This window comes from Lacerta agilis, chromosome 6 (genome assembly GCF_009819535.1).
Source record: "Lacerta agilis isolate rLacAgi1 chromosome 6, rLacAgi1.pri, whole genome shotgun sequence".
Taxonomy (NCBI): domain Eukaryota; kingdom Metazoa; phylum Chordata; class Lepidosauria; order Squamata; family Lacertidae; genus Lacerta; species Lacerta agilis.
Window position 1 is genome coordinate 94096053 of NC_046317.1, and position 24214 is coordinate 94120266.

A 24214-nucleotide genomic window follows, 5' to 3' on the forward strand; every position below is an offset into this window, starting at 1 on the left:
CTGCAGGCCAGGATAGGAAAAGAGGTGTTGAGGGAACACTTAGCTACTTTAAATGAATTCAAATCTCCAGGGCCTGATGAGCTGCATCTAAGGGTGCTAAAGGAGCTTGTGGATGTAATCTCAGAGCCTTTGTCTACCAACTTTGAGAATTCTTGGAGAAGAATGCTGCCCCCTCTGGGCATTTTGTGTATATCTTTAGAAATTCATACAAAATCACTCCTGTGATGGATGTTCACAATTCCCACGTTGTTTTACTCAGGGGAAAGATAGCTGTCAGAGGAGGGGCTAGAGATGGGCCTAGGTCTGCCACAATCCCTGAAACAAGCCTAGGTGACAAGTCTCAGCATCCTGCCTCCAGAGTACCAGACTAAGAACCATTCGGAAAACAATGTTCACCCCCCCCCCAGTGGATTGGGGTCCCGGCCCAGACAAAAGGGGTGGACTTGACTCGACCTGGGGAGCAGGGAAATGTAAATACTCCCTTTTGTTTTACTTAGGAACAAGAATGCCGGGTATTTTGAGTGACAGGGTGTCAGGTTTCTGCACAGATGTCACTCCTATTCCATGACATGTTTATGACATATGTGTGATGTTTCCAACAAGGTGTTGTGGGCAACTTGGAGAAACTTTTAAAAGCAGGAGCGCCCATTCTTCGGGGCTTCTCTCTGCTTCCTTTACATTGTGGTTTGAGGTTTTGTTGCAACAATAAGGATCAGGCCTCCTGGCCGCTGTTTGGTTTCAATAAAGGCTTTTCTTGGATGATCCAACTCGAGCCTGGGGAACTCCCTGCTACACTTGTTACTGTTTGAATTTCAGTGCTATTATCCCCCTTAGCGGGTTGCTTCAAACGACTACTCTGAATACTCTTTTTCATATGGCACTGTAAGGGGAAACTGCTGGGGGTGAGTTTATGGAACCAAGGGGGTAGTGGCCCCAAAAAGTTTGGGAACCACTGATTATCCTCTTCCCAAATCTCACCAGCACAGCAGGTCAAGGGGTTTAGGAAATGCTTTCCCTGCACTGGGGCAGCAGCAGAAGCGAGGCTCCTCTTGATGCCTTCGGTCATGCAGGATGAGAACCAGCGCCTTCTTGAGTTTCTGCCCCCCAGCAGCTTCTTCCGAGTTCTGCCCCCTTGAACAGGCCAGCCCCCTCGCCTGAAGGTGCACCCTCCTTGCTCTCCCACCTGCATTTGGCCAGCGAGGGGCTGTGGGAAGCACCTGGTTCCTGGGTTCAGTGGAACGACCCTCCTGGCTCCGGCTTTGTGATGTGAATTTCACAGTGTTATTATTTCCCTTATGGGGTTGGTTCAAACCACTACTCTGAATGCTGCTTTTTCCAGGGTAGGGGGATGAGTTTATGGAACCAAGGGGGCAGTGGCCCCAAAACATTTGGGAGCCACTGATCTCGACAAATATCCTCCCCCCTTCCAGGCCCACATCTCACTAGCCCAGCAGCTGAGGGGCTTTAAGAGATGCCCGCCCCACGGGGCTCCGCTTGACACCTGATGTCATGCAATGCAAGAACCAGACTCAGCGCATGCAAGAAAGCTCAGGTTTTATTTGGGGATAGATGATCCCCAGAGATAGAAGGAGGGGGGCATGGCAACACACTGGTGTCTGTTCTGGGGTTGGGGTCTACTCAGATAAGGCGATGGTGCTGACCTATTCAGTCCCCCTTAGCGGACTTTCCTGTGGGTGGAAAAGAGAAAGAGTCACACAAGGGCAAAGGGAGGCAGCCAAGTCATTGCGCACCTGGCCCTTAGGGCAGGCAGCAGCATTGACAGAATCATAGAATCATTGTAGAGTTGAAAGGGACCCCCAAGGGTCATCTAGGCCAACCCCCAGCAATGCAGGAATCACTTTCCTGATGGAAAGCCAGCCAAACTCTGCTTATAAACCTCCAAGGAAGGAGATTCCACCACCTCCCAAGGAAGACCATTTCGCTGTCGAAAAGCTCTCACTGCCAGAAGTCAGAATCTCCTTTCTTGTAACTTGAAGCCATTGGTCAACTCCCCCATGGGTAGGGCAGGATGATGCCAGCAGGGCGGCCGAGAGAGAACCCTGTGGACCTCCACAGTCTGCCCCCTGCCCTCCACATGCACACTTATAAATATTTAGAGACAGAGATAGACAGAGAGACAGAGAGGCACAGACACACAGAGAGACAAGAGTCTTACCTGTTCGCCCACAGACCATCATGCACTCCAGTTTGGTGGGAAACCGATTGCCATTCCCCCCACAGAGCCCATAGACGAATATCTCACACTTCCTGGTGGCTGAGTTGTAGTAGTAAAGTTGTGAAAAACCCTCACATGGGCCAGGGTCCTTTGGCAGCTTGCAAACCTCTGAGGCCACAGAAGGGAGTGAAAGAGAAAGCAGGAAGGTATTTCTTAGGGAGGGAAGCGTAAAATCCAGATATGTTTCCAGAGTTTTTAATTCCAACTTTGTGTTCCCTGCATACATTCCTCCATAGGAATAATATCAAAGCCCCCCCCCCTCCCCGTGCTAGGGGGAAGGAATCACAGACCCTTCTCCTTCCAGGCAGAGAGGAATTGCGCCTGGGCTATTTGGGCCAGTCCAGCTCAGGACTGAATTTGGGGACCTGCTTGTGGCTGCTGGTTCAAATCTTTGCCGCCCTCTTGCCTCTCAACACTTCGCCAAATGCTCCCACCCCAAACCCTCCTTCCAAGATCAACAAAAACACACCGGTCCCCCTAAACCTCATATTTAAAACAAAATGAAGCAAATCATCAAATGGATATGTGGTCACAGGCTAGGAGTCACCCTAAAGGTTGTTTATCACCAAACATGGAGCTAATACATGAATCCTCCTTATTCTGGGGATTTGCAAGGACTGAATCCTGATGGCAATGTGTCAAGTACACCGCAGCTGCCAAACTGTCATTTCCTCTTCCCAGAGAAGGACTTTGAAACTGGGATGCCAGAATTTCTAAGGCCACCTTCATTCTTACAAGGCTCCCCACCGCTGGCCTTTGAATCCAAAGCTTTAGTGTCCTATTTCAAACACCATCTCTTATCTTGAAATTTCAAATTGCTACAATCACAAATGTCCATACAAAAATTATGGCACAAAGTAATAATATTAAGAAGAGCATAAGGTGAGGCTCCTGGATCAGGCCAATGGCCCATCTGGTCCAGCATCCTCTTCTAACAGGGACCAGCCAGATGCTTTTGGGAAATCAGCAAGCACAAGGGCAGCCTTCTCCCTTCCTGTGGCTTCTAACAGCCACGTCCATCCTCTGACCACGAAGGAGAGCACAGCTAAGAAATCCCAACCGCTCCATCCCTCAATAATATGAAACATGAAGTCAAGAACAGAGCAGTGTACCCAATCCTCCCAGAACTCTGGATCCCTTCTGACCAGCTTCTTCTACTTTTCTGATTGGATGGAATTACCTGACTTTCCAGAGGGGCTCTCCTGCATTGCCTGCTGGTCAGAGTGTTGAACTAGGACCTGAGAGAGATGCGGGTTCAAATCCCCACTCAGCCATGAAGCTCACTGGGTGACCTTGGGCCAGGGGCTTCCTCTGAGCTTAGCCTACCTGGCAGGGTGGTTGTTGGGGTTAAATGAGGAAGGGGAAGTTGAGGTCCTTGGAGGACAAGGGGATCTATAAACACAATCAAGGAAGCCATGAATATGAATTTCTGGTGGGTCCCCAACTTGGTACCTGGGCTGATTTTCCCGCAGGCTGCCTCGCATGCCTCTTTTGTCTCGAAGTTGTTGCTGTTACCCTGGCAACCACCATAGGTGAACAGGACGCACTTCTTCTCCTCTGGGTTGTAGTAGTATCGTTGGAAGGCTGCTAAACATGGTCCAGTTTTGGGTGGCAGCTGGCATCTGTCACTGCGAACTGTTGGAGGCAGAACGGACGGAGGTCCAAGAGGGGATGTTCTCAGTCTCCAGGGCACTTAAGTGCCCAGAGAAGAGAGGTGGGGAGGGGGCAAAAGGGGCAGGGCCTTTGCCAGTACCTGAGTCCAGGCAGCCCAGGCTGCACCCGGTGAAGCAGCACTTCTGGGTGAGGGGACACTCTCGGTCGTCTCTGCAGGTGTCATTGCAAGGGACAAAGGTGTTTACTAGATCCCTTTTGGGACACACGCCAGGGTGCTCTGGAAAAAGGAGATGGGGAGGAGGGGACAGCAGTCAGTAGTGAGATCAGTCCTGGAATTGTGTTTTGAATGCCAGGACTCACTCTGGAACATGTGAAGATATCAGAGAGGGGAAAGATACTTCTGAGCATGAGCAGAGTTCATTTCCCTTCCTATGCTCATACCACTGGCAGCCACCACCACCACAACACAGCTTGGCATGAGGGGGAGGGGACTGTTTGAGTGAGCCCCAGCACCTCTTGCTTGGCAGAACCCTCCCCATCCGGTCCCCATATCTCTCCCCACCCAAGAGATACCTTCTTCAGCCACCTGGCAAGTCTTCCCGCACCGATTGCTGCAGCACTTCTTGCGTGGTAAGTAGCCTGAGGCACAGTCCTGGTCATTGTTGCAAATCGCTGAGCAGTTCGCAAACTGGCCTGGCTGGGGGCTCAGCCTGGGGCAGTATCCAGGGTAGACTGGGGATGAAAGGAGAACCTAAGAACCTCAGAAGGCCCATCTGGTCCAGCATCCTGTTCTCACCGTGGCCAGGCAGATGACCCAAAGGGAAACCTGCAAGCAGGATCTGAGCACAAGGACACCATCTCCCCTCCTGTGTTTGCCATGAAGCATTTATGGGGCCGCAAGCCAACACTGAGTGCATTTCCATCATTTTCTGATATTAGGCGTATTTTATTCAGCTGAAATCTTTTCTAGGACCGACAGCTATCTGGCTGCACAAATTAAGCAAGAAGACAAACTAATTATTTAATTTGTAGGTCATGGAATCGAGTGTTTTCTTCAGTCTTACACAACTGAGATAGTTCAGCTTTGAATTTATGCATGTTTTTGGGTCTTTGTCAACCTTTCTGAACCACCCTGTGATCTTCGGATGAAGGGCTGTATAGACATTTAATAGATGAATAAATCTGTCTTCATTTAAAAAAGCAACCCACATTAATACTTGCATGGAAAGGATCCAGTTCCTCTTTGCCTGGAATGAATGGGGGTCCCCCTGATCTGACTTGCATCCACACCTGGGAGCAGGTGGGTCTCCGGACTGAGGCTGTGCACAGCCTGCCTCCCACCTGTTGGTTGGACCCTGCTGGCGGTGCGCCAGGTGGAGGTCAGTTGCCATGTGCTGGCAAGCCACACCAAGGCAGGTAGGATGCTGAACTGCAATGCCTCTTGCCTGGCTCTGAACTACAGGGTTATTATAGCCCACATGGATCCAGGCAGGATATGAACCAAAACCCTGTTTGCATGAGTGGATGATCAAGAGCACATTTGGGTCAGAAGGTGAGGCAGATGGGAGGATGCTGACTTCATTTCTCTCCAAAAAAAGAGGAGATGTTGCCCCTCTGCTTACCCTCAAGTGGGAGCATGCACTGTTGCCCACAGCCGGTCTGGCAGCAGCGCTCGCTCCCTGGGCAGCTGTTGTCCGTGGAGCAGAACTGGCCGCACTCGGTGTCGTTGTTCTGGATCAGAGCAGGACAGGTGCCAGACTTCACTGTGATGGGGAAAGAGAGAAAGAGGGAGAGAGAGAAATGGATTAATAAGCCCTTCATTGGTGCTGGAAAAGAAGGCATTTCAACTCCTCTCCACTGTGAAAATTGAAAGCTTCTGCCGCTTAGAGAAAGAAAGAATGTAAGAACAGCTTTCAGGATCCTGCTATTGTCCCCTCTATGCCAGCATCCTGTTCCTATCTTCATCGTGTCCTGGGAGACGGGTGGGGCTTGCTTCTCGGTACACGGTGTGTCCTTAAGTCTCTCGTGCAGCTTGCCTGAAAGTGGGACTGGGCTGCAAAGGCAAGCATTCCTCCCGCCCTCCCACAGAAGACCAGCAGGTGGCACCAAATCTGCACCCCTCAAGTCCCCAAGGGGTTCTGCTCTTGTCCGCAGCTGGGAGGGGGTGTCAGAAAAGGGCTGGCATTTCAGAGGCAATGTATATGGGGCCGCCCTATGCCTCTTCTAATGTGGATTGGGAACCCCTTGTCCCCGTATCATTAGTTACCTGCTCTTCACCCTAAGGTCCCAGGGAACATTACAACCTTAAAACAAAACCTTAAAAGCAGTTTGAAACAACTTACAACGACAAAAATAAGGAGATTCCGGTTTCCTGTCCTTTGAATATCTGAACAGGAGAGCTGTATCATTTGCACAGGGCAGTGTGTTGTGGCACCCTGGGGTGCCTTGTATGATGGTCAGGGGTGTTGGGGGCAACACTGGCCTCTGTCCCTCTTTCCTTCCCTCCCTCTTGCGTCTCCACCTCCCATAGGCTTGCACAGCTGTTTGTTGCAGCAGCCCTTGCTACAAGATCCCCAGGCGAATGGCGCCTCTCTGGGGCTGGCCAGGGGGTGCTGGTTGCCAGGAACTGAGGCGGCCTTGGAGAAAGCAAGTGGGCAAGGGAGCCCAGCCAGGGAGTCCTCCTGCCCTTGCTTTTGGGAATGGGCAGACAAGTGGCAGGCCGGGCAGGCAGGCAGGCAGGCATCACACTGGCCTTTCTTCTGGTTGCTGTGGGCAAGGCCTGCCTGGGAGCTGAGTGCCCACTGCTGCTGCTGCTGCCTGCCAAGGTAAGGCGCTGCTGGCCTCACGTTCCCCTTCACTCAGTCTCCGTTGGGCCACTAAGGCTGGGTGTATCCTCTTCCCTGGCCCCTGTGGGGCAGTGTGGGGAGGCACCTCTCTTTAGGGCAGGAGGGGCAGCTCAGAGACCAGGGGCAGCGGCACCAGATGCCCAGAGGACTCCCAAGGAGAGGGGAGAGGAGAGGAGGCTGAAGGAACACTCCACAAGAAAGAGCCAAACCCAGTCTGGCACACACACACCCCTAATGTGCGTTGGCATACATACACCCACCCACAACACATTTATTCACAGAAGCCCTGACAAAGCTTCATTGCCGGGAGGGGGAGCAAATCCTACAAGGGTCTCTGGAATGCCTGGGCAAGAGGGAGGCTGGGTGGAGGAGTCCAGTGGCACAGCAGAGTGGCAGAATGCATGCAACTCAAATGCTGTTCCCCTGAGCTCCCCCAGCTTCCTGAAGCATTTGCATGGCTGCACTTCTCTCAGCAACCAATGATTCCAAGGGAAATGTTTTGACGCATGGGCCTGTAAGGAGAGAGGAGAAAGGATCCCTTACCTGGAAGCTTCTGACCAGAGGTGGGTGTCAGCTCAGCCCAGAGGGTGAGGAGCCCCACAAGGATCACAAGAGCACCAGACTTCATGGTATCTCAGGCTAAGTGGAGAGTCCACTGCCCAACCAGGCTGCTCCCTTATATTGCCCAGAATTGCAGAATCACAGCAAGCTCAGGAAGATGGTGAAAGTGGTGAGCAGGACAGAGAGGAAACTCTTCCCTCCCCCAACAGGTTTTGTAACAAACAGTCCCAACGGCTGAAAGGTTGTGGCAACCTGTCCACAAAGGTTTCTGAGCGAGGAGGATGGCTAGAAATGACAAGCCGAGGATCCTACATACCCCCAAACTTGCCCTCTCCAGTTCTCTGCACAGAGCTAACATTTCCACCCACCCTTGCACTTGTGTTGTTGTTGTTGTTCAGTCGTTCAGTCGTGTCCGACTCTTCGTGACCCCATGGACCAGAGCACGCCAGGCACGCCTATCCTCCACTGCCTCCTGCAGTTTGGCCAAACTCATGTTAGTAGCTTCGAGAACACTGTCCAACCATCTCATCCTCTGTTGTCCCCTTCTCCTTGTGCCCTCCATCTTTCCCAACATCAGAGACTTTTCCAGGGAGTCTTCTCTTCTCATGAGGTGGCCAAAGTATTGGAGCCTCAGCTTCAGGATCTGTCCTTCCAGTGAGCACACAGGGCTGATTTCCTTCAGAATGGATCGGTTTGATCATTCTTGCAGTCCATGGGACTCTCAAGAGTCTCCTCCAGCACCAGAATTCAAAAGCATCAATTCTTCGGCGATCAGCCTTCTTTATGGTCCAGCTCTCACTTCCGTACATTACTATTGGGAAAACCATAGCTTTAACTATACGGACCTTTGTCGGCAAGGTGATGTCTTTGCTTTACACCTGTAGCGTAGTTTATTTGATCTCAGAGGAGCCAGACTTTGCCATCACAGAATAGTTATAATTGTTGTTGTTGTTTATTAATCACCTGTTTATTAATTACAGGTTGAAAAATTAAAGCACAGTCTTATAAACCGTCTAAAACAACTTACAATCATAAAAACAAGGTGGGTCCTAAAACATACATCTCAAGCGTCAAAAGGCCAGGTAAAAGTGTTGCTTCTTCAACCAACTCTGGAAGCTGAGCCATGAAGGTGCCACCTACTGAACCAGCAAAGCCCTGAACAACTTGGGTCCAGGATCCCTCAGGGATCACCTGAACCCTGATATTGCAGCTCAATCGCTGAGATCACCTGCAGGAGCATCTTTGGTCATTTCTTGGGCTTCTGAGGCTTCTTTGACAACAACCAAGTTGTCATTGGCCCACTCCTGTGGAACTCCCTGCCACTGGAGACTCAGCATGGGCCTTCTGTGCCAACAACTAAACACCTGCTGAAAACTGTTCTATTCTTCCAGGCCTGTACAGGCAATTGAGAATATATTCCCCTAGGGTACTTCACACCAAGTTGCATTTGTTTGTATGGATTATTTTCATATTTGGGTCAAGGAGAAAGTGATGGTGAATTTTGGGTTCCTGCTGCTGTCTCTCCTAGGGCCCAGGAGAGTTGGCGCAGATCTTAAAGGAACTAAAAACAACTTTCACCTAATTACTGACTATGAAGTATACCCCACCACATTGTTTGTCATGGGAGATATATATTTGAAACATATATCGTTAAGACAGATCTGAAAGAATGCTACATCATAAATTTTATCAACTGAAGGAATTTTGGAAGAGTATTTGGAGCAAAAAACCAACAATGGTGGAGTGAAAGGAGGGGCTACCCAGAGGACTGTGTCTTAAAAATAACTAATGGAAAACAACATGGAATAAAATTTTTGCCTTTTGCCCGGTTAACAGATATATGGACTTTGTTAAATAAGATGGTGAGTCATACACCAGTGGCTGATGGAGAAGATAAGGACAGTCAGATCGGTATTGTAAAAGTAGAAAACAACAAGGAAGAAAAGCAGAAAACCAATCAAGGACATTATCTCTCGAAATCCAGAACATGGGAAGCCCCCTTCAGAATTTTTTTTAGGTTGGAATGTTCAATTGACGATATTGTTTGTATTATGATTTGGTGTGATTGGAACTGATTTGTCATTAATTGGAAGGTTTTTGATTGAAAATGAATAAAAATTATTTTTTTCTAAAAAAAGAATATATTCCCCCATGATGGTCTGCTGATGTTTTCTGTCTTTTTCTTTCTTTCTTTCTTTCTTTCTTTCTTTCTTTCTTTCTTTCTTTCTTTCTTTCTTTCTTTTCTTTTCTTTCTTTCTTTCTTTCTTTCTTTTTCTCTCTTTCTTTCTTTTTCTCTCTTTCTTTCTCTCTTTCTTTCTCTCTTTCTTTCTCTCTCGCTTTCTCTCTCTCTTTCTCTCTTTCTTTCTTTCTCTCTTTCTTTCTTTCTCTCTTTCTCTCTTTCTTTCTCTCTTTCTTTCTCTCTTTCTTTCTCTCTTTCTCTCTTTCTTTCTTTCTTTCTTTCTTTCCCTTCCTTCCTTCCTTCCTTCCTTCCTTCCTTCCTTCCTTCCCTCCCTCCCTCCCTCCCTCCCTCCCTCCCTCTTTCTTTCTTTCTTTCTTTCTCAAATTTTCAACTTTTAATTATTTTATTGCCTGGTCTTATGTCTTTATATAGCTGTAAACCACTGGGATATGTTTTATCAAACAAACAAACAACCAGTACAAATTCAGATACAAAGAAACAGATCAAAATGCAGCAGCAACAACAATAAAAAGGGACAACCCTAGCCAGGTAACTGAAGCCCCACAATAAAGGCTGCCAACGTACGTAGGGAGCCCCGCTTGGCACCGGGGGCAAGAGCCCACCAGGTGAGGTCTTCCCTCCCTCTCTCGGCATCCCACCAGGTGTGTCATAGGAGCAGAGGGAGGCTGGGTGCTGATTCAGCCTGGGGTGGGTGGGGACGCCTCCCTCTAGCAAGCACATCCAAACTTCAGCCATGATGTGTCACGCATGGAGGAAAGTCCCAGGGCCAGATCCGACACCCGCCTGCCAGGACTCCTTCACGCAAGAGCAGGGAGTGAGCGGTGCCTCCTCCCAGGAGAGGGAGAAACGGAAGATGTTATCTGACCTGCTAGAAAGGAGTGGGAGAAACCTGGCCGAAGGATCCCTCATGATGACTTCGGGAAAGGAGGACACAAAACAATGCCAGTTCAGTTCATATCAGGACTCTTTCAGCTACCCATAAGGGGTTTCTCAACTTGGTGCCCACGAGACTCCACCTCCCATCAGCCTCAGGCAGCACAGCCCTAGGTTGCAGATGCTGATGGAAATTGCAGCCCAGAAGCTGTTTCCCAATGGGGGTTTAGCAAGACTGGGATTGGAACCAGGGAGTCCAAGGAGACACTCACCTAGAGGCATCGGACCGATGACAGGAGCCAGCTCACCCCAGGATGCAAGGAGCACGACCAGGCAGAGGATGATGGACTTCATGGCGAAGCAGGTCTGAGTCCCCGGCCTGCACCCAGGAGGCTTTATATCCCATGCAGAAGGAACTGACAGCACATTTGGGAATCTTTCAGCTCCACCCAGAATGAACAGAAAGAAGAAAGGAATGGATTGGTTGGGAAAGGCTGGAGAATCTGAGTGACTGGAGAGGAACATCTCCAAGCCAGCACCCCATTACTAGGCAGGCGATGACTCTGCTCTGAGTCCTAGGTGTGCCCCTTCTATCAAAATGCAAAAGATCGCAGAAATGGGGAGCTGCCTCCAGGCACTCCCCATTTTAAAATCACTGCCACATTTTAATTCTGAAAGTAGATCATAGTCTCTTGGGAGTTGGCCACCCCTGGTATAAGACATGTAACTAGAATAAAAAAATTTAAAAAAATTCTAGCAAATAATTGTAATAACTACTGTAATAAAGCACTGCTATAATTATATATAATTTTCCTAAAATGTTGGTTTCATTCGCCTTTCCATGCTGAAATGACCTGGACGACCAGGGCCGGCGCATCCATTTAGGCAAACTAGGCCTAAATGGGCGGGACGGGCTAGCCAGGCCCGTCTCATCCATTGGGGCTGGTGGCGCGGCGCGCCAGGGCGCCGGCCCCCATAGGCGCCCCTGCGAGCCCGCCGGCATACCGGGCGCCCCCTCCCCAACCTGCCCCCATGGGTGGGTGGGCGGGTGGGCGCTTGCGGGCTGCGAGCCAGCCACCCAGCCCCGTCTTCGAGCGCAATGAGCGGGGGGAGCCGCGCAGCCCCGCCAGTGGGCTCCCCCTGCCCCCACGGGCAGCCGGGTGCTTGCGGGGCAGGCGGTGGGGCGGGCGAGCAGCAGCTTCTCCGCTACAGCGGAGAAACTGCTGCTTGCCTCTCCACCACCCCCAACTCCCGCTAAAGCAGGCTTTGGCGGGGGGACGGGACCAGAAGGTGGTTTGCCTAGGGCGCAAGAAGCCCTAGTGCCGGTCCTGTGAACCCCCCCCCTAGTTTTGATCCTGGATACGCCCCTGACTCCAGCCCTAATCAATCCCTTTGGCCAAACAGTGGGTCAGGCCCTCAAAGATCATCCCAACTTGGAAAGGCTTCCTGGAGAGCAAGATGGTAAATCTGTGGAGCCATACACCTAACTCTCTCCTTCTTCGGTGCTCCAGCCTAGCTTGGTGCTTTACTGGGTACCCAGGTGGACAGAGCTGAGTGAGAGCAATCCCCTTCCCAGCTCATCTACCCAGGTCTTCGTAACACATGCCAAGTCAGTGCCCTCATCTACAATAAAAGAATCACAGAACTGTAGACTGTTGGGATCCCTTCCGACTTTATGATCCTATGGTTCTACTTCACCAAAGATTCCTGAGTCAAGGAGCAAGAGGAGTGGTCCTCTTGTGGATCTTGAACTGGTTAAGTTGTAGGAGCTAAATAAATAGGCGGTTTTCCGAATGGGGAGACAATCTTTCTGTGAAAGGGAAAGGGTTCCATGGCACTGGGAGAAGGAGGAGAAAGTGCTAACCTAGAGGGTGGCTGGAGGCAGGTGTCAGTTGACCCCAGAGAGCAAGGAGCCCCACCAGGAGGAGAAGGCCACCACACCACATGGTGGACAGGCTTGGTCTGCTGCCCAGCCCACGGCTCACTTATAGCTCAGAAAACAGGTTCTCTGGGGAATTCCTGAAGAAGGGGATGAAGGAAGAAGGGACAGAGGTCAGGACAGTGAGTGTGACAGAGTGGACATTCTTTTCTTTCTAAGAAGCTTTTGCAACAAACGACCACAAAGCAGCTAAAGTAACCTGAACTATCTAGTATCCTCAGCAAACTTGGCCACCTCACTGCTCATCTCATCTGCGAAAAAGTTAAAAAGCACACGTCTCAATACCGATTCTCGGGGAACCCTGCTTTCTATTACTCTCCACCTAGAGAGCTGTCTGGGGAGCAGTTCCTCCCCTGCTCCCCCTGCTCCCCAAGGTTTCCTTATGATACAAATGTGAGCCTGCAAGAGCCCCTCCCACCCAGATCCCCAGGCAGGATCACACCTGCTGCACTTCAGTGCTTGCGGTTCCCAGACTATTCCCTTCACGCCTTGCTCAGCCTCCAGCCTTCCCCGAGGGAAGAATGGTCCCCAAGGGTGATTCATGGCACCTCAAGGATGGAGGCTGCAAGTCTGGCCCAAGCAGAGGACGTGGCAGCTCTTATCACCTGGTTCTACCTGGGCTCAGGTGTGCCAGGAAGCTCGCTCTGCAGTTAAGAGCCCCCCTGGCGCTTTCCCATTCTTATTTTGTGCAACAAAGAGGCATTTCCCAAAACGCTTTGGACAGGGCACTTCTGTTGATGCAGCTGAGAGTAGCATTAGCCTTTTCCTCTTCCTGCATCACACTGTTGACTCCTGTTAAGCTTGTGATCTACTAAGACCCCAAGAAGTGTTCCACGTGGCCAAAGAGAGATCTAGAAGCAGGAGCACGGTTGCCTTTCTGCATTACAGGGGCTTGGAATAGATGACCCTCAGGGTCCTTTCCAGCTCTACTTTTTTACGATCCCGCCTGTCCTGCTCTCTGCACAGGTCATCCATCAGGCCTGAACCCAGGTTGGAATGGCTCTTAATATTCAGCGCCATTCAAGAATGCTTGCAGCTGCCACCAGTCCGAATATTTTTTATTGATTTTCCAGTATTGTTCCAATACCAGCGTCATTATAACAATGCCAATTTTATCCAATTAATATAATTATTAAAACCAATTATATATTGAATTATACAATTTTGTTAAAGTGGCCTCATCACGTGCTATTTTTTTTAAAAAAATATTTTTTATTCATTTTTCAAAAAGAAATACACACAATAAAACAAACACAAACACAAACACAAAAACTAACACATAACATTATACATTCTTATCATGATTCCTCTCACATCTTAAAGTTGACTTCCCTTGATCTCCTTCTTCTGGATTTCATTGTCAATCTTCGTTGGCAATTTCATATGTAAACACCTTCTAATATTTCTTTCTATCTTTCTATTTTACAAAGTTCATTTCCTTACCGAAAGCCTACTTCACTAGGGTATCTAGAATTTAAATACAACAATGTTTTTTTTTTCAAATAACATCTAAATTTCTTCCAGTCTTCCTGCACCGAGTCCTCTCCTTGCTCACGTACCTGTAATCTCGCTGTCAGATCGGCTAGTTCCATAATATCCATCATCTTCATTTGCCATTCTTCTACTGTAGGCATCTCTTGATTTTTCCAATTTTTTGGCAATTAATATTCTTGCTGATGTTGTGGCATACAGAAAGAATGTAATATCTTTTTTTGGAAATTTCTTCCCCTATAATTCCCAATAGAAGGGCTTCTAGCTTCTTAATAAAAGTGTTTTTTAAAACTTTTTTCATTTCGTTCAGAAGTCATTTATCTTGGGACAGTGGACACGTCCACCACATATGATAAAAGGTTCTTCTTTCTCTTTGCACTTCCAACATTTGTTATCTGACGTATGATACATTTTTGCAAGTTTAACCAGGGTTAAATACAATCTATCCCACGTGCCATTTTTGATGGGTTCCTCTTTGTTTTTTATTTTATTTTATGCTTTCCAAAATCTTAATGTTTTCAGTTACATTCCCTTCAAGATAGCAATCCCTTATACAACAGCTACAGTCTTATGGTTTCAAATAGTGTTAATATGTTAAGCAACAAAGTTTCAAGTGAGGTACTCTGTAATCATTTTTTCTTTCCTGCGTGGGGTAATTCCCCCCCCCCACCATGATATTGTCCCAGCCATATATGACGTTGTGTCCTTCATTCTTCCAACTATTGATCTTTCCCATCATGAGTCGGGGGAAACAGCTGCCTCACAGTTTTCCAAAAGCCTCTGCATCTCATTGTCCCGTGATTCAAGAGCTTGTTCCAACAAATAAACTGTCCTCCACTTCCCAGCTGGCAAGACCCATTCCGGGGAACAGCTGCCCTGGCAGAACAAGACAGGCAGGCCTGGGATCTGCTGACTGGTGGCATGATGTCTGCTCCCACCAAATCCTTCCTCCAGCCCATCTGGCCTGCTCAGCATAAAAGGATTCCCAAGTGCAGAAGGGAAGGGAGGACCACAAGGGCAGGCAGTGTAGGGCTGGGATGACTGGCCACTGGACCGTCTCACCAATCCCAAGCGCAGCTCCTAGGCCAGGGGTCAGCAACCTTTTCCAGCTGTGGGCTGGTGCACCGTCCCTCAGACCATGTGGTGCGCCGGACTATATTTTTTGGGAGGGAAATGAACGAATTCCTATGCCCCACAAATAACCCAGAGATGCATTTTAAATAATAGCACACGTTCTACTCATGTGGAAACATGCTGATTCCTGGACCGTCTGCGGGCCGGATTGAGAAGGTGATTGGGCCGCATCTGGCCCACGGCCCATAGGTTGCCTACCCCTGGCCTAGGCAGTGCTGAGGGCTGCCTCAGGTCACTTGGCTCCAGCAGCCAAACTGGGCATTCTTGAGTTTCTGCCCCCCAGCAGCTTCTTCCGAGTTCTGCCCCCTTGAACAGGCCAACCCCCTCGCCTGAAGGTGCACCCTCCTTGCTCTCCCACCTGCATTTGGCCAGCGAGGGGCTGTGGGAAGCACCTGGTTCCTGGGTTCAGTGGAAGGACCCTCCTGGCTCCGGCTTTGTGATGTGAATTTCACAGTGCTATTATTTCCCTTATGAGGTTGGTTCAAACCACTACTCTGAATGCTGCTTTTTCCAGGGTAGGGGGCACTGGGGATGAGTTTATGGAACCAAGGGGGCAGTGGCCCCAAAACATTTAGGAGCCACTGATCTCGACAAATATCCTCTCCCCTTCCAGGCCCACATCTCACTAGCCCAGCAGCTGAGGGGCTTTGACAGATGTCCCCCCCCCACTGGGCTCCGCTTGACACCTGATGTCATGCAATGCAAGAACCAGACTCAGCGCATGCAAGAAAGCTCAGGTTTTATTTGGGGATAGATGATCCCAGCAGCCTCCCCAGAGATAGAAGGAGGGGGCCATGGCAACACACTGGTGTCTGTTCTGGGGTTGGGGTCTTCTCAGACAAGGTGATGGTGCTGACCTATTCAGTCCCCCTTAGCGGACTATCCTGTGGGTGGAAAAGAGAAAGAGTCACACAGGGGCAAAGGGAGGCAGCCAAGTCATTGAGCACCTGGCCCTTAGGGCAGGCAGCAGCAATGACAGAATCATAGAATCATTGTAGAGTTGAAAGGGACCCCCAAGGGTCATCTAGACCAAACCCCAGCAAGAAGGAATCTCATTTAAAGCATCCATGGCAGATGGTCATCCAACCTCTGCTTATAAACCTCCAAGGAAGGAAAGTTCACCATCTGCCACGGGAATCCCTTCCACTGTTGAATGACTCTTACTTTCAGAAGGTTCTTCCTGATGTTTAGTTTCCTTTCCTCTAAGTTGCAGCCATTGGTTCGAGTCCTACCCTCATCCTCCATGTGACAACCCTTTAAGTTTTTGAAGATGTCTATCATATTTCCTCTCAGTCTCCTCTTTCCCAGGCTAAACATTCCCAACTCCCCCAACCGTTTCTCATAAGGCTTGGTTTGCAGACCCTCAATCATCTTGGTCACCCTGCTCTGCACACCTTCCAGATTGTCACCATCCTTCTGAAACTGAGGTGCCCAGAACATGACACACAACACCAGTTGAGCCTAGGCTAGAGCAATACTATGACTTCCCTTGATCTGGACAATAGACTTGTTCTGGTGATGCAGCCTAGGATTGCATGAGCTTTCTCTGCTGCTGCATCACTCTTTTGACTCATGTTAAGCTTGTGGTCTACTAGGGCCCCTGTTTCCTTTTCACGTGTACTGCTGTCAAGCCAGATGTCCCTCATCATATGTGCTTCAAGCTTGGCTCCTCTTGAAGCTCCTCAGGCCCCCTCCCTCTATTGGTGATAAGGGACAGATCCACCATCCTTAAGCTCACCCATGCGTGGGACAGGATGGTGCCAGCAGCCCAGCTGTGATAGAAGCCTGTGGAATTCCACAGACTGCCCCCTGCCCACCACACACACACACACACACACACACAGAGAGAGAGAGAGAGAGAGAGGAGAGAGGAGAGGAGAGAGAGAGAGAGAGAGAGAGAGAATGAATCTTACCTAAATTCCGCAGACCATCATGCACTCCAGTATGGTACGAAATCGATTGCCATTCCCCCTGCAGCCGCCATAGACAAATATCTCACACTTCCTGGTGGCTGCGTTGTAGTAGTAAGATTCTGAATAAGCCTCACATGGGCCAGAGTCCTTTGGCAGCTTGCAAACCTCTGAGGCCACAGAAAGCAGAGAAAGAGGAAGCAGAGAGGTTTTTCTTAGGGCAGGAAAGTGGCAACAGTTTGTAATTCCAACTTCATGTTCCCTGCATGCATTCCTCCATAGGAATAATGCAAAGCCCCTCCATAAAGGGCAAAGGAGTCACGGAGCCTTCTCTTTCCAGGCAGAGAGGAATTGTGCCTTGGGCTATTTGGCCAGTCCAGCTCAGGGACCTGCTTGTGGCAGCTGGTTCAGATATCTGCAGCCCTCTTGCCTCTCAATCCTTTGCCAAATGCTCCCACTCAAAGCTCTCCTTCTGAGGTCTGCAAAAGCACACCAATCCCCAAAAACCTCATATTCAAAACAAGACAAAGCTCACTGGGTGACTTGGCCCAGTCACTTCCTCTGATCTTAGCCTACCTCACAGGGTTGTTGTGGGGATTAAATGAGGAAGGGAGAGAACGACACACGCAACCTTGAGCTCCATGGAAATGAAGGTGAGCGATAAACACAACCCACAAAGTCGATAAAGTGAATTTCTGGTGGGTCCCACTCTCAGTACCTGGGCTGATTTTTCCGCAGGCTTCCTCGCAGGCCTCCTTTGTCTCAAACGTGTTGCTGTTGCCCCAGCAGCCACCGTACTTGAACTGGTTGCACTTCTTCTGTGACGGGTTGTAGTAGTAACGTGTCATGTGTGTTATGCATGGTCCATCTTCGGGCGGCAACTGGCACCTGTCACTGCGAACTGTTGGAGGCAGAATGGATGGGGGTCCATGAGGGGATGTTCTCAGTCTCCAGGGCACTTAAGTTGGCATTGTGGCTGCTGCCTCCACCGGTTGCCCAGAGAAGAGAGGTGTGTGGGGGGGTGTTAGGGGTTTTGCCAGTACCTGAGTCCATGCAGCCCCGGCTGCACCCGGTGAAGCAGCACTTCTGGGTGAGGGGGCACTCTCGGTCATCTCTGCAGGTGTCATTGCAGGGGGCAAACGTGCGCACCAATTCCATTTTGGGGCACACGCCAGGGTGCTCTGGAAAAAAAAAAGATGGGGAGATTGGGGGTGGGACTAGATGACCCTCTGTAGCCCTTCCTGCATGACAGAGGCATGTGTCCAGCTTTACCTTTGCCCAGGAAAGCCAGTGGATGGCCCTGCTAAGTCCCTCCATGATGGGCTGTGCAATTTCACCCCCCTTAAGTCCAGGCCCTCCAGCAGCTGGCATTCAGAAGCATCACTGCCTCCAACCATGGAGGCAAACAGAGCCATCCTGCTAGAAGTCACCGAGAACCCTCTCCTCCTCCATGAATTTGCCCTTTAAAGCCATCTAGGGTGGAATCTAGACACATATAAGAAAGGTTGTGAAAGTGCTTTTTGAAAATCAGTTTTGAAAAATATGTGGAATTTGCCTTAGCTCATCATCACGATCTAATTAAAACAAAATAAAAAATAAAAAATTCCTTCCAGTAGCACCTGTGAGACTAAGTTTGTTCTTGGTATGAGCTTTCGTGTGCATGCACACTTCTTCAGATACCATCTTCACCATCTAGTGTTACATTTGTATAATGCACTTTACAACACACTGAAAGCGTTTTATTTGCAGCTCTATAGCTGAGTCCTGGGTTGGTGGCAGCCATCGCCTCCTGTGGGAACAAGTTCCATAGTTCAACTATGTGCTGCTGTATGAAGATGTTCTTTCTCCTAATGAACTTCTGTGTTTACAGCTTCATATGCATATCTCTGGATATTTCTGAAACACGTTTGTTGGCCCATGGCACCAAGAAAAGCCCTGGAATTAATTGTGTTTGGAATGCCAGGACTCACTCCTGGAACATGTGAGGAAATCATTGAAAGGGAACAACATCTGAGCATGTGCAGAGTTCATTCCCCCCGTTATGCTCCTCCCACTGGCAGCCACCACCATACAGCTTGGCATTAGGGAGTGGAGACTGTGTGAGTGGCAGCCAAGTGGCCTTGAGCCCCAGCATCTCTTCCTGGGCAGAATTTAACCTTGGTTCTCCCATCCACAAGCACTCAACTGCTCCACTCCCCCCCCCCCACAATCAGGTCCCCATATCTCTCCCCACCCAAGAGATACCTTCTTCGGCCACCTGGCAAGTCTGCCCACACCCATTACTGCAGCACTTCTGGATTGGCAAGTGGAGTCCTGAGCCACAGTCCTGGTCATTGTTGCAAGTCGTTGAGCAGTTCGTAGCCTGGTCTGGCTGGGGGCTCAGGCTGGGGCAGTAGCCGGGCTGGTCTGGGGATGAAAGGAGAATGTAAGAAGCTAAGAAGGGCCTGCTGGATCAGGCCAGTGGGCCACCTTGTCCAGCATCCTGTTCTCACAGTGGCCCACCAGGTCACCCAAAGGGGATCCCTGCCTGTGTTTTCCAGCCCGGAAAGGCACCAAACCCCCTTGTGTATGTATGTGGTCGAGGGCATATTTGGGTCAGAAGGTGAGGCAGATGGGAGGTTGCTGGCTTCATTTCTCTCTCAAAAAAGAGGAGCTGCTTCCCCTCTGCTTACCCTCAAGTGGGAGCATGCACTGATGCCCACAGCCGTTCTGGCAGCAGCGCTCGTTCCCTGGGCAGTTGTCGTCCCTGGAGCAGAACTTGCTGCACAGGGTGTCGTTGTTTTTGGTCAGAGTAGGACAGGTGCCAGGCTTCCCTGTGATGGGGAAAGAGAGAAGTGGATTACTAAGCCCTTCGTCGGTACTGGAAAAGAAGGCATTTCAACTCCTCTCCGCTGTGAAAATTGAAAGCTTCTGCTGCTTAAAGAAAGAATGTAAGAACAGCTTTCAGAGAATTTCAGTAGTCCAAGCAGGAGATAAACAAGGCGTGTACCACTCTGGCAAGACAGTAAGGAGGCAGGTGGAGTTCGTGGGCACAGAATTGACCTGCGCCTCCATGGAGAGCTGTGAGCTCAAAATGACTCCCAGGCTGCACACCTGTTCCTTCAGGGGCACAGTTACCCCATTCAGGACCAGGGAGTCCCCCACTCCCGCCCACCCCCTGTCCCCCAGAAACAGTACTTCTGTCTTGTCAGGATTCAACCTCAATCTGTTAGCTGCCATCCATCCTCCAACCACCTCCAGACACCCACACAAGACCTTCACTGCCCTCACTGGTTCCATTTTAAAAGAGAGGTACAGTGGTACCTCGACTTTTCGAGCAACTCAACTTCCGTATTTTTCGACTTCCGAATGACCTCCGGAAGTGAAAAAATGGCCGCCGCTTCCGAAATTTTCAACTTGCGAAGGGAAAGCGGTGGCACGATACCTCGACTTACGAAAATTTGAATGCGCTTTTTTCGACTTCCATTTTTTTTTCTGTTCCGAGATGGCGCCTTCGACTTACGAAGATTTCTTTTTTTTTTCCCCAAAAAATTTATTGGTGTTTCCACATAAAAGAACAACAAATAAAAAACAACAAATAAAGACATTCAATCAACATATAAAACAAACCTAATACAATAAACAATACTAATGACAATAAAATAAAAAATGAAACTTATACATACCTCACAACACCGAAACACAGGAATCTATTATTTAATCTCTTGTTTCGAATCTTATTTAGGGGACTTCCCCGTTCTCTCTTCTGCGTTCTATTTCAGATCTACTTTAGTAACTTTGTAACTAGTTTAACAATCATTCATCATACTTCTTAATCTTCAAATACACATCTTATACAACTTATGACTTTCAACTTATTATCACATAAAATCATATTTCAAATCTTAACTCCTTATAACCTATTTTCTCTTAACATAATAAAACCATTGCTATTATTACTTCTAATTCCTACCTTAATAATATTATAATCAAAACCTTAACATAAAAACCTAAGTATTTCTTCCCTTCTCCAAATCGTTTATTTCCCTCTGGCGTAGGAGTACCTTGGTAAGCCTTCCTGCTAAAACTCAATTACTTCACCCTACCCCCCTCCTCACAATCCTCCCTCTTCCCATCTTGATCTCCCACCAGTCTTCCCCCCAGCATATTTCCAAACCCAGTCTTTCTTTCCTCACATCAATCTGTTCTTCCCAAGTGTCACAATTTCCTTGTTGCAGAATGTCACCTTTTCCTTGGTACTTAAAAGCCGGTACACTGTCCCCAAGTATCTTTGCTGAGCTCTTCCAGACTCCTTGTACATTCTCTCCAATTGACTCTAATTCATTCGTGAAATCCAATTTTAATTTTAAATCCCAAAGTTGATAGTCCTGCATTTCTGGGCTCTCACCCCAGAAAGCCGTTATAAAGTCATTGTCATCAGCCTCAGACCTCTCACGTCCTTGAGACCTTCCTTCTTGCTGAACCTGTATCTTCTCTACTTCAAGTGATGTCTCTGGGAAATGTTTCATTCGAATTGTATCTCTCAATACATCTTCAGTTTCTCTAATTGTTACTTTAAATTCCTCAGCAAAGCCCTTAAAGGCACTTCGTATCCCCATAAAAGTTTCAATGACACTCTGTTGCAAGAGTTACAATTGCCACAAAACTCTTTCCTGGCCTTGTGCCATTGCTCAGTCTGGAGGAACCGTGGGAACCAAGCACAAATAAACAGGAGCGGGTGTTAGGGCGCCAACAAGTTGGCGTGCTGTAGCGCAGCAGTCAGGCAGATAAGCCAAGGTCGAACAGTCCGGGTCAGAAGCCAGCTGAAGTCAGGTATCAGTATGGGGTCAGGAGAAGCCGAAGTCAGAACAGTCCAAGTCAGGAACCAGCCAAGTCAGTCAGGGAAAAGCCAGGAGCCAGGAACAAGCCAAGGGTCAGGAACAAGCCAGGAGTCAGGAACAAGCCGAGGGTCAGGAACAAGCCAGGAGTCAGGAACAAGCCAGGAGTCAGGAACAAGCCGAGGGTCAGGAACAAGCCAGGAGTCAGGAACAGAACGAGCAAGAGCAACCACGCACTCAGCATGTCAGCTGCAGGTGCTAGTGAAGGGAGCATTCAGCCTTTGTTAAGTAGCTGGCCTGCAACCATGTCTCTTACGAGTTGCAGCTGCCTCTAATTGTTCCCTGCGTCTCTCAGCTCTACACTCTACAGCTGAGAAGGGAGGAGGGGAAGGGCTGTTTCTCTCCTCACAAGGGCCTGATTCTGGCTCGACTTCCTCCTCCTCCTGTTCTGGTCTTTCCCCCTCTCCATCTGACTCTTCCTCTTCCGAGGAGTGCCACCACCAGTCTTCTCCAGGTATGAACTCCTCCATTTCCCCAGGTTCTTCCATGGGTGCAGCCTCACCAGGGGGGGCTTGCCACCACTCCTCCTCATCTGGCTCAACCCTGACAGCGGGCAGGAAAACAAAGTCTCAGTACTTTCCCATCCTCAGTGATCAAATTTCAGCCACCATTTTCCCCCTTCCGTCAGAGGGTAAACTTTCTTTCACTATAATTCTCTCTTAATCAGAAGAAATAATTCCAATATCTCAGTCTCGTCCCAGAAAGGGATTTCTTAAGCAGTAAGAGTCAGAATCAACTTAAAACTTCAAAGCAATCCAATGTAGCAACAGTCAAATCCGGTGTTACTTTGATCTTGCCGCAAAGGAGAGAAACGGACTTCCTCTTTTTAAGTTCCTCTCCGCAAGCCAATTAGTCCAAATTAAGTTCAAATAGCCGTCTTTACTTACGGTTTCTTCTTTTTTCAGCTGGAATTTGAAAGAACGTAGCGTTCACCGCAGGTGGCCGGCTGCCGCTTTGGTTCCCCCGGTTGGGGACAGCTTCCTCAGCCCCGCGCCGGAGCCCGTTCACTCGAGCCTCCCTTTTACAAAGGAAGCTTGAGAACAGGATGGCGCAAAGGGGCCCGCAGGAAAGCCCCGACCACGGGATGCTCCTCCCGTGGGTTACCGGAGCCCGCAGTGCGGTTGCGGAGCTCCAAACCCCGGGGGAACCGGAGCCGTCTCGGAGCTGAGACGGCTCCCAACCACCCGCAATGGCGCTCACACCAGAAGTCTACGACTTACAAAGATTTCGACTTAAGAGTGCGCCTTCGGAATGGATTAATTTCGTAAGTCGAGGTACCACTGTAGAGCTGGGTATCATCTGCATACTTGTGAACGCCCAGCCCAAACCCCCTGATGTTCAAACACTCCAAAGCAGATTTCAATGAATGCAGATGGATGCTCACTGCCTTGCAAACAGTGATGCTTCAGCTGGGATCCCTGCCTCTGCACGGGATTGAACTAGGTGATCCCTGGGATCCTTCCCATCTCAACAACTCTATGATTCAATGAATACTCAATAATGACCAGCCTCTGCATAGGTTCTCTGCAAGTAATCAGGATGAATGCTCAATAAACAGGTCATCTGAAGGCATATTTGCCAGTCAGTATTTTCCACACTGACTGGCAAAGGCTCTTCGGGGTTTCAGGCAGAAGACTCTCCCAGCCCGACCTGGATATGTGGGGATGGAACCATGCATCTTCTGCATGAAACTCAAGTGCTCCTCTCCTGAGCTTCCCCACTTTCCTGAAGGAATTTGCATGGCTGCACTTCTCTCAACAGCAAATGATTCTCAGAGAGATGTGTTGGCGCATGGGCCTGTAAGGAGAGAGGAGAAAGGATCCCTTACCTGGAAGCTTCTGACCAGAGGCGGGTGTCAGCTCAGCCCAGAGGGTGAGAAGCTCCACAAGGATCACAAGAGCACCAGACTTCATGGTGTCTCAGGCTAAGTGGAGAGTCTCCTGCCTTCCTGCCTGCTCCCTTATATTGCAGAATCCCAGCAGGCACAGGAAGATGGTGAAAGCCTTGAGCAGGACAGAGAGGAACCTCTTCCCTCCTCCACAAGGTTTTGTAACAAACATTTCCACCGAGGTGCCTGAATTTGGAGAGCTGCTTGAAATCACACCCCACAATAAAGAAGGGGCTTCTTGGCTTACGTTCTGCAAGCCAATAATCCTGCACACACCTGACCCGGCCCTCTTCCCTGGTTTGCACAGAGGCAACATTTCCGGCCCTGCATCCAGAATGTAATTTATAGATCCCAGAGGAGCCGGACTTCGCTGTCATAGAAGAGATAGAATTATTGTATGTTACCTGCCCCTAACCCTAAGGTCCCAGTGCAGGTTGCAAAATTAACACACAGTCTTAAAAAGAGTCTGAAACCTTTTATAACCTTAAAATTCAGATGCATCTGAAAAGCATACACCTGAAGCATCGAAGGCCAGGGGAAAGAGATGCTTCTTCAACCTCCTTCAGAAGCAGCAAGATGAAGGTGTCATCTGCTACTGAGTCAGGTTTCAGGTCCTTGCATTGATTTGCAAAGCGCCGAACAACT

At 49.2% G+C, this 24214-nt stretch overlaps 2 protein-coding genes across 2 annotated transcripts in view; both read right to left on the reverse strand.

The window, feature by feature from the left end:
* The window catches only part of LOC117049271 (WAP four-disulfide core domain protein 3-like), a 50037-nt gene extending 42713 nt beyond the window's left edge, over positions 1 to 7324 (reverse strand). Inside the window, exons 1-5 of the mRNA XM_033154010.1 lie at positions 7240 to 7324; positions 5473 to 5613; positions 4424 to 4582; positions 3990 to 4127; positions 3689 to 3871 (exon numbers count right to left, since the gene is read on the reverse strand). Of these exons, the coding sequence (XP_033009901.1) occupies positions 3689 to 3871; positions 3990 to 4127; positions 4424 to 4582; positions 5473 to 5613; positions 7240 to 7324 (706 nt within the window). The remainder of the gene's footprint in view (positions 1 to 3688; positions 3872 to 3989; positions 4128 to 4423; positions 4583 to 5472; positions 5614 to 7239) is intronic.
* A 9483-nt stretch (positions 7325 to 16807) lies between these two features.
* On the reverse strand, positions 16808 to 17981 carry LOC117049272 (BPTI/Kunitz domain-containing protein-like). The gene is made up of 3 exons (XM_033154011.1): positions 17848 to 17981; positions 17523 to 17705; positions 16808 to 16974 (listed from the first exon to the last, which is right to left on the reverse strand). The coding sequence occupies exons 1-3, from the start codon at positions 17960 to 17962 to the stop codon at positions 16808 to 16810; spliced, it is 465 nt and encodes a 154-aa protein (XP_033009902.1). The 5' UTR covers positions 17963 to 17981.
* Between the last annotated feature and the right edge of the window lie 6233 nt (positions 17982 to 24214).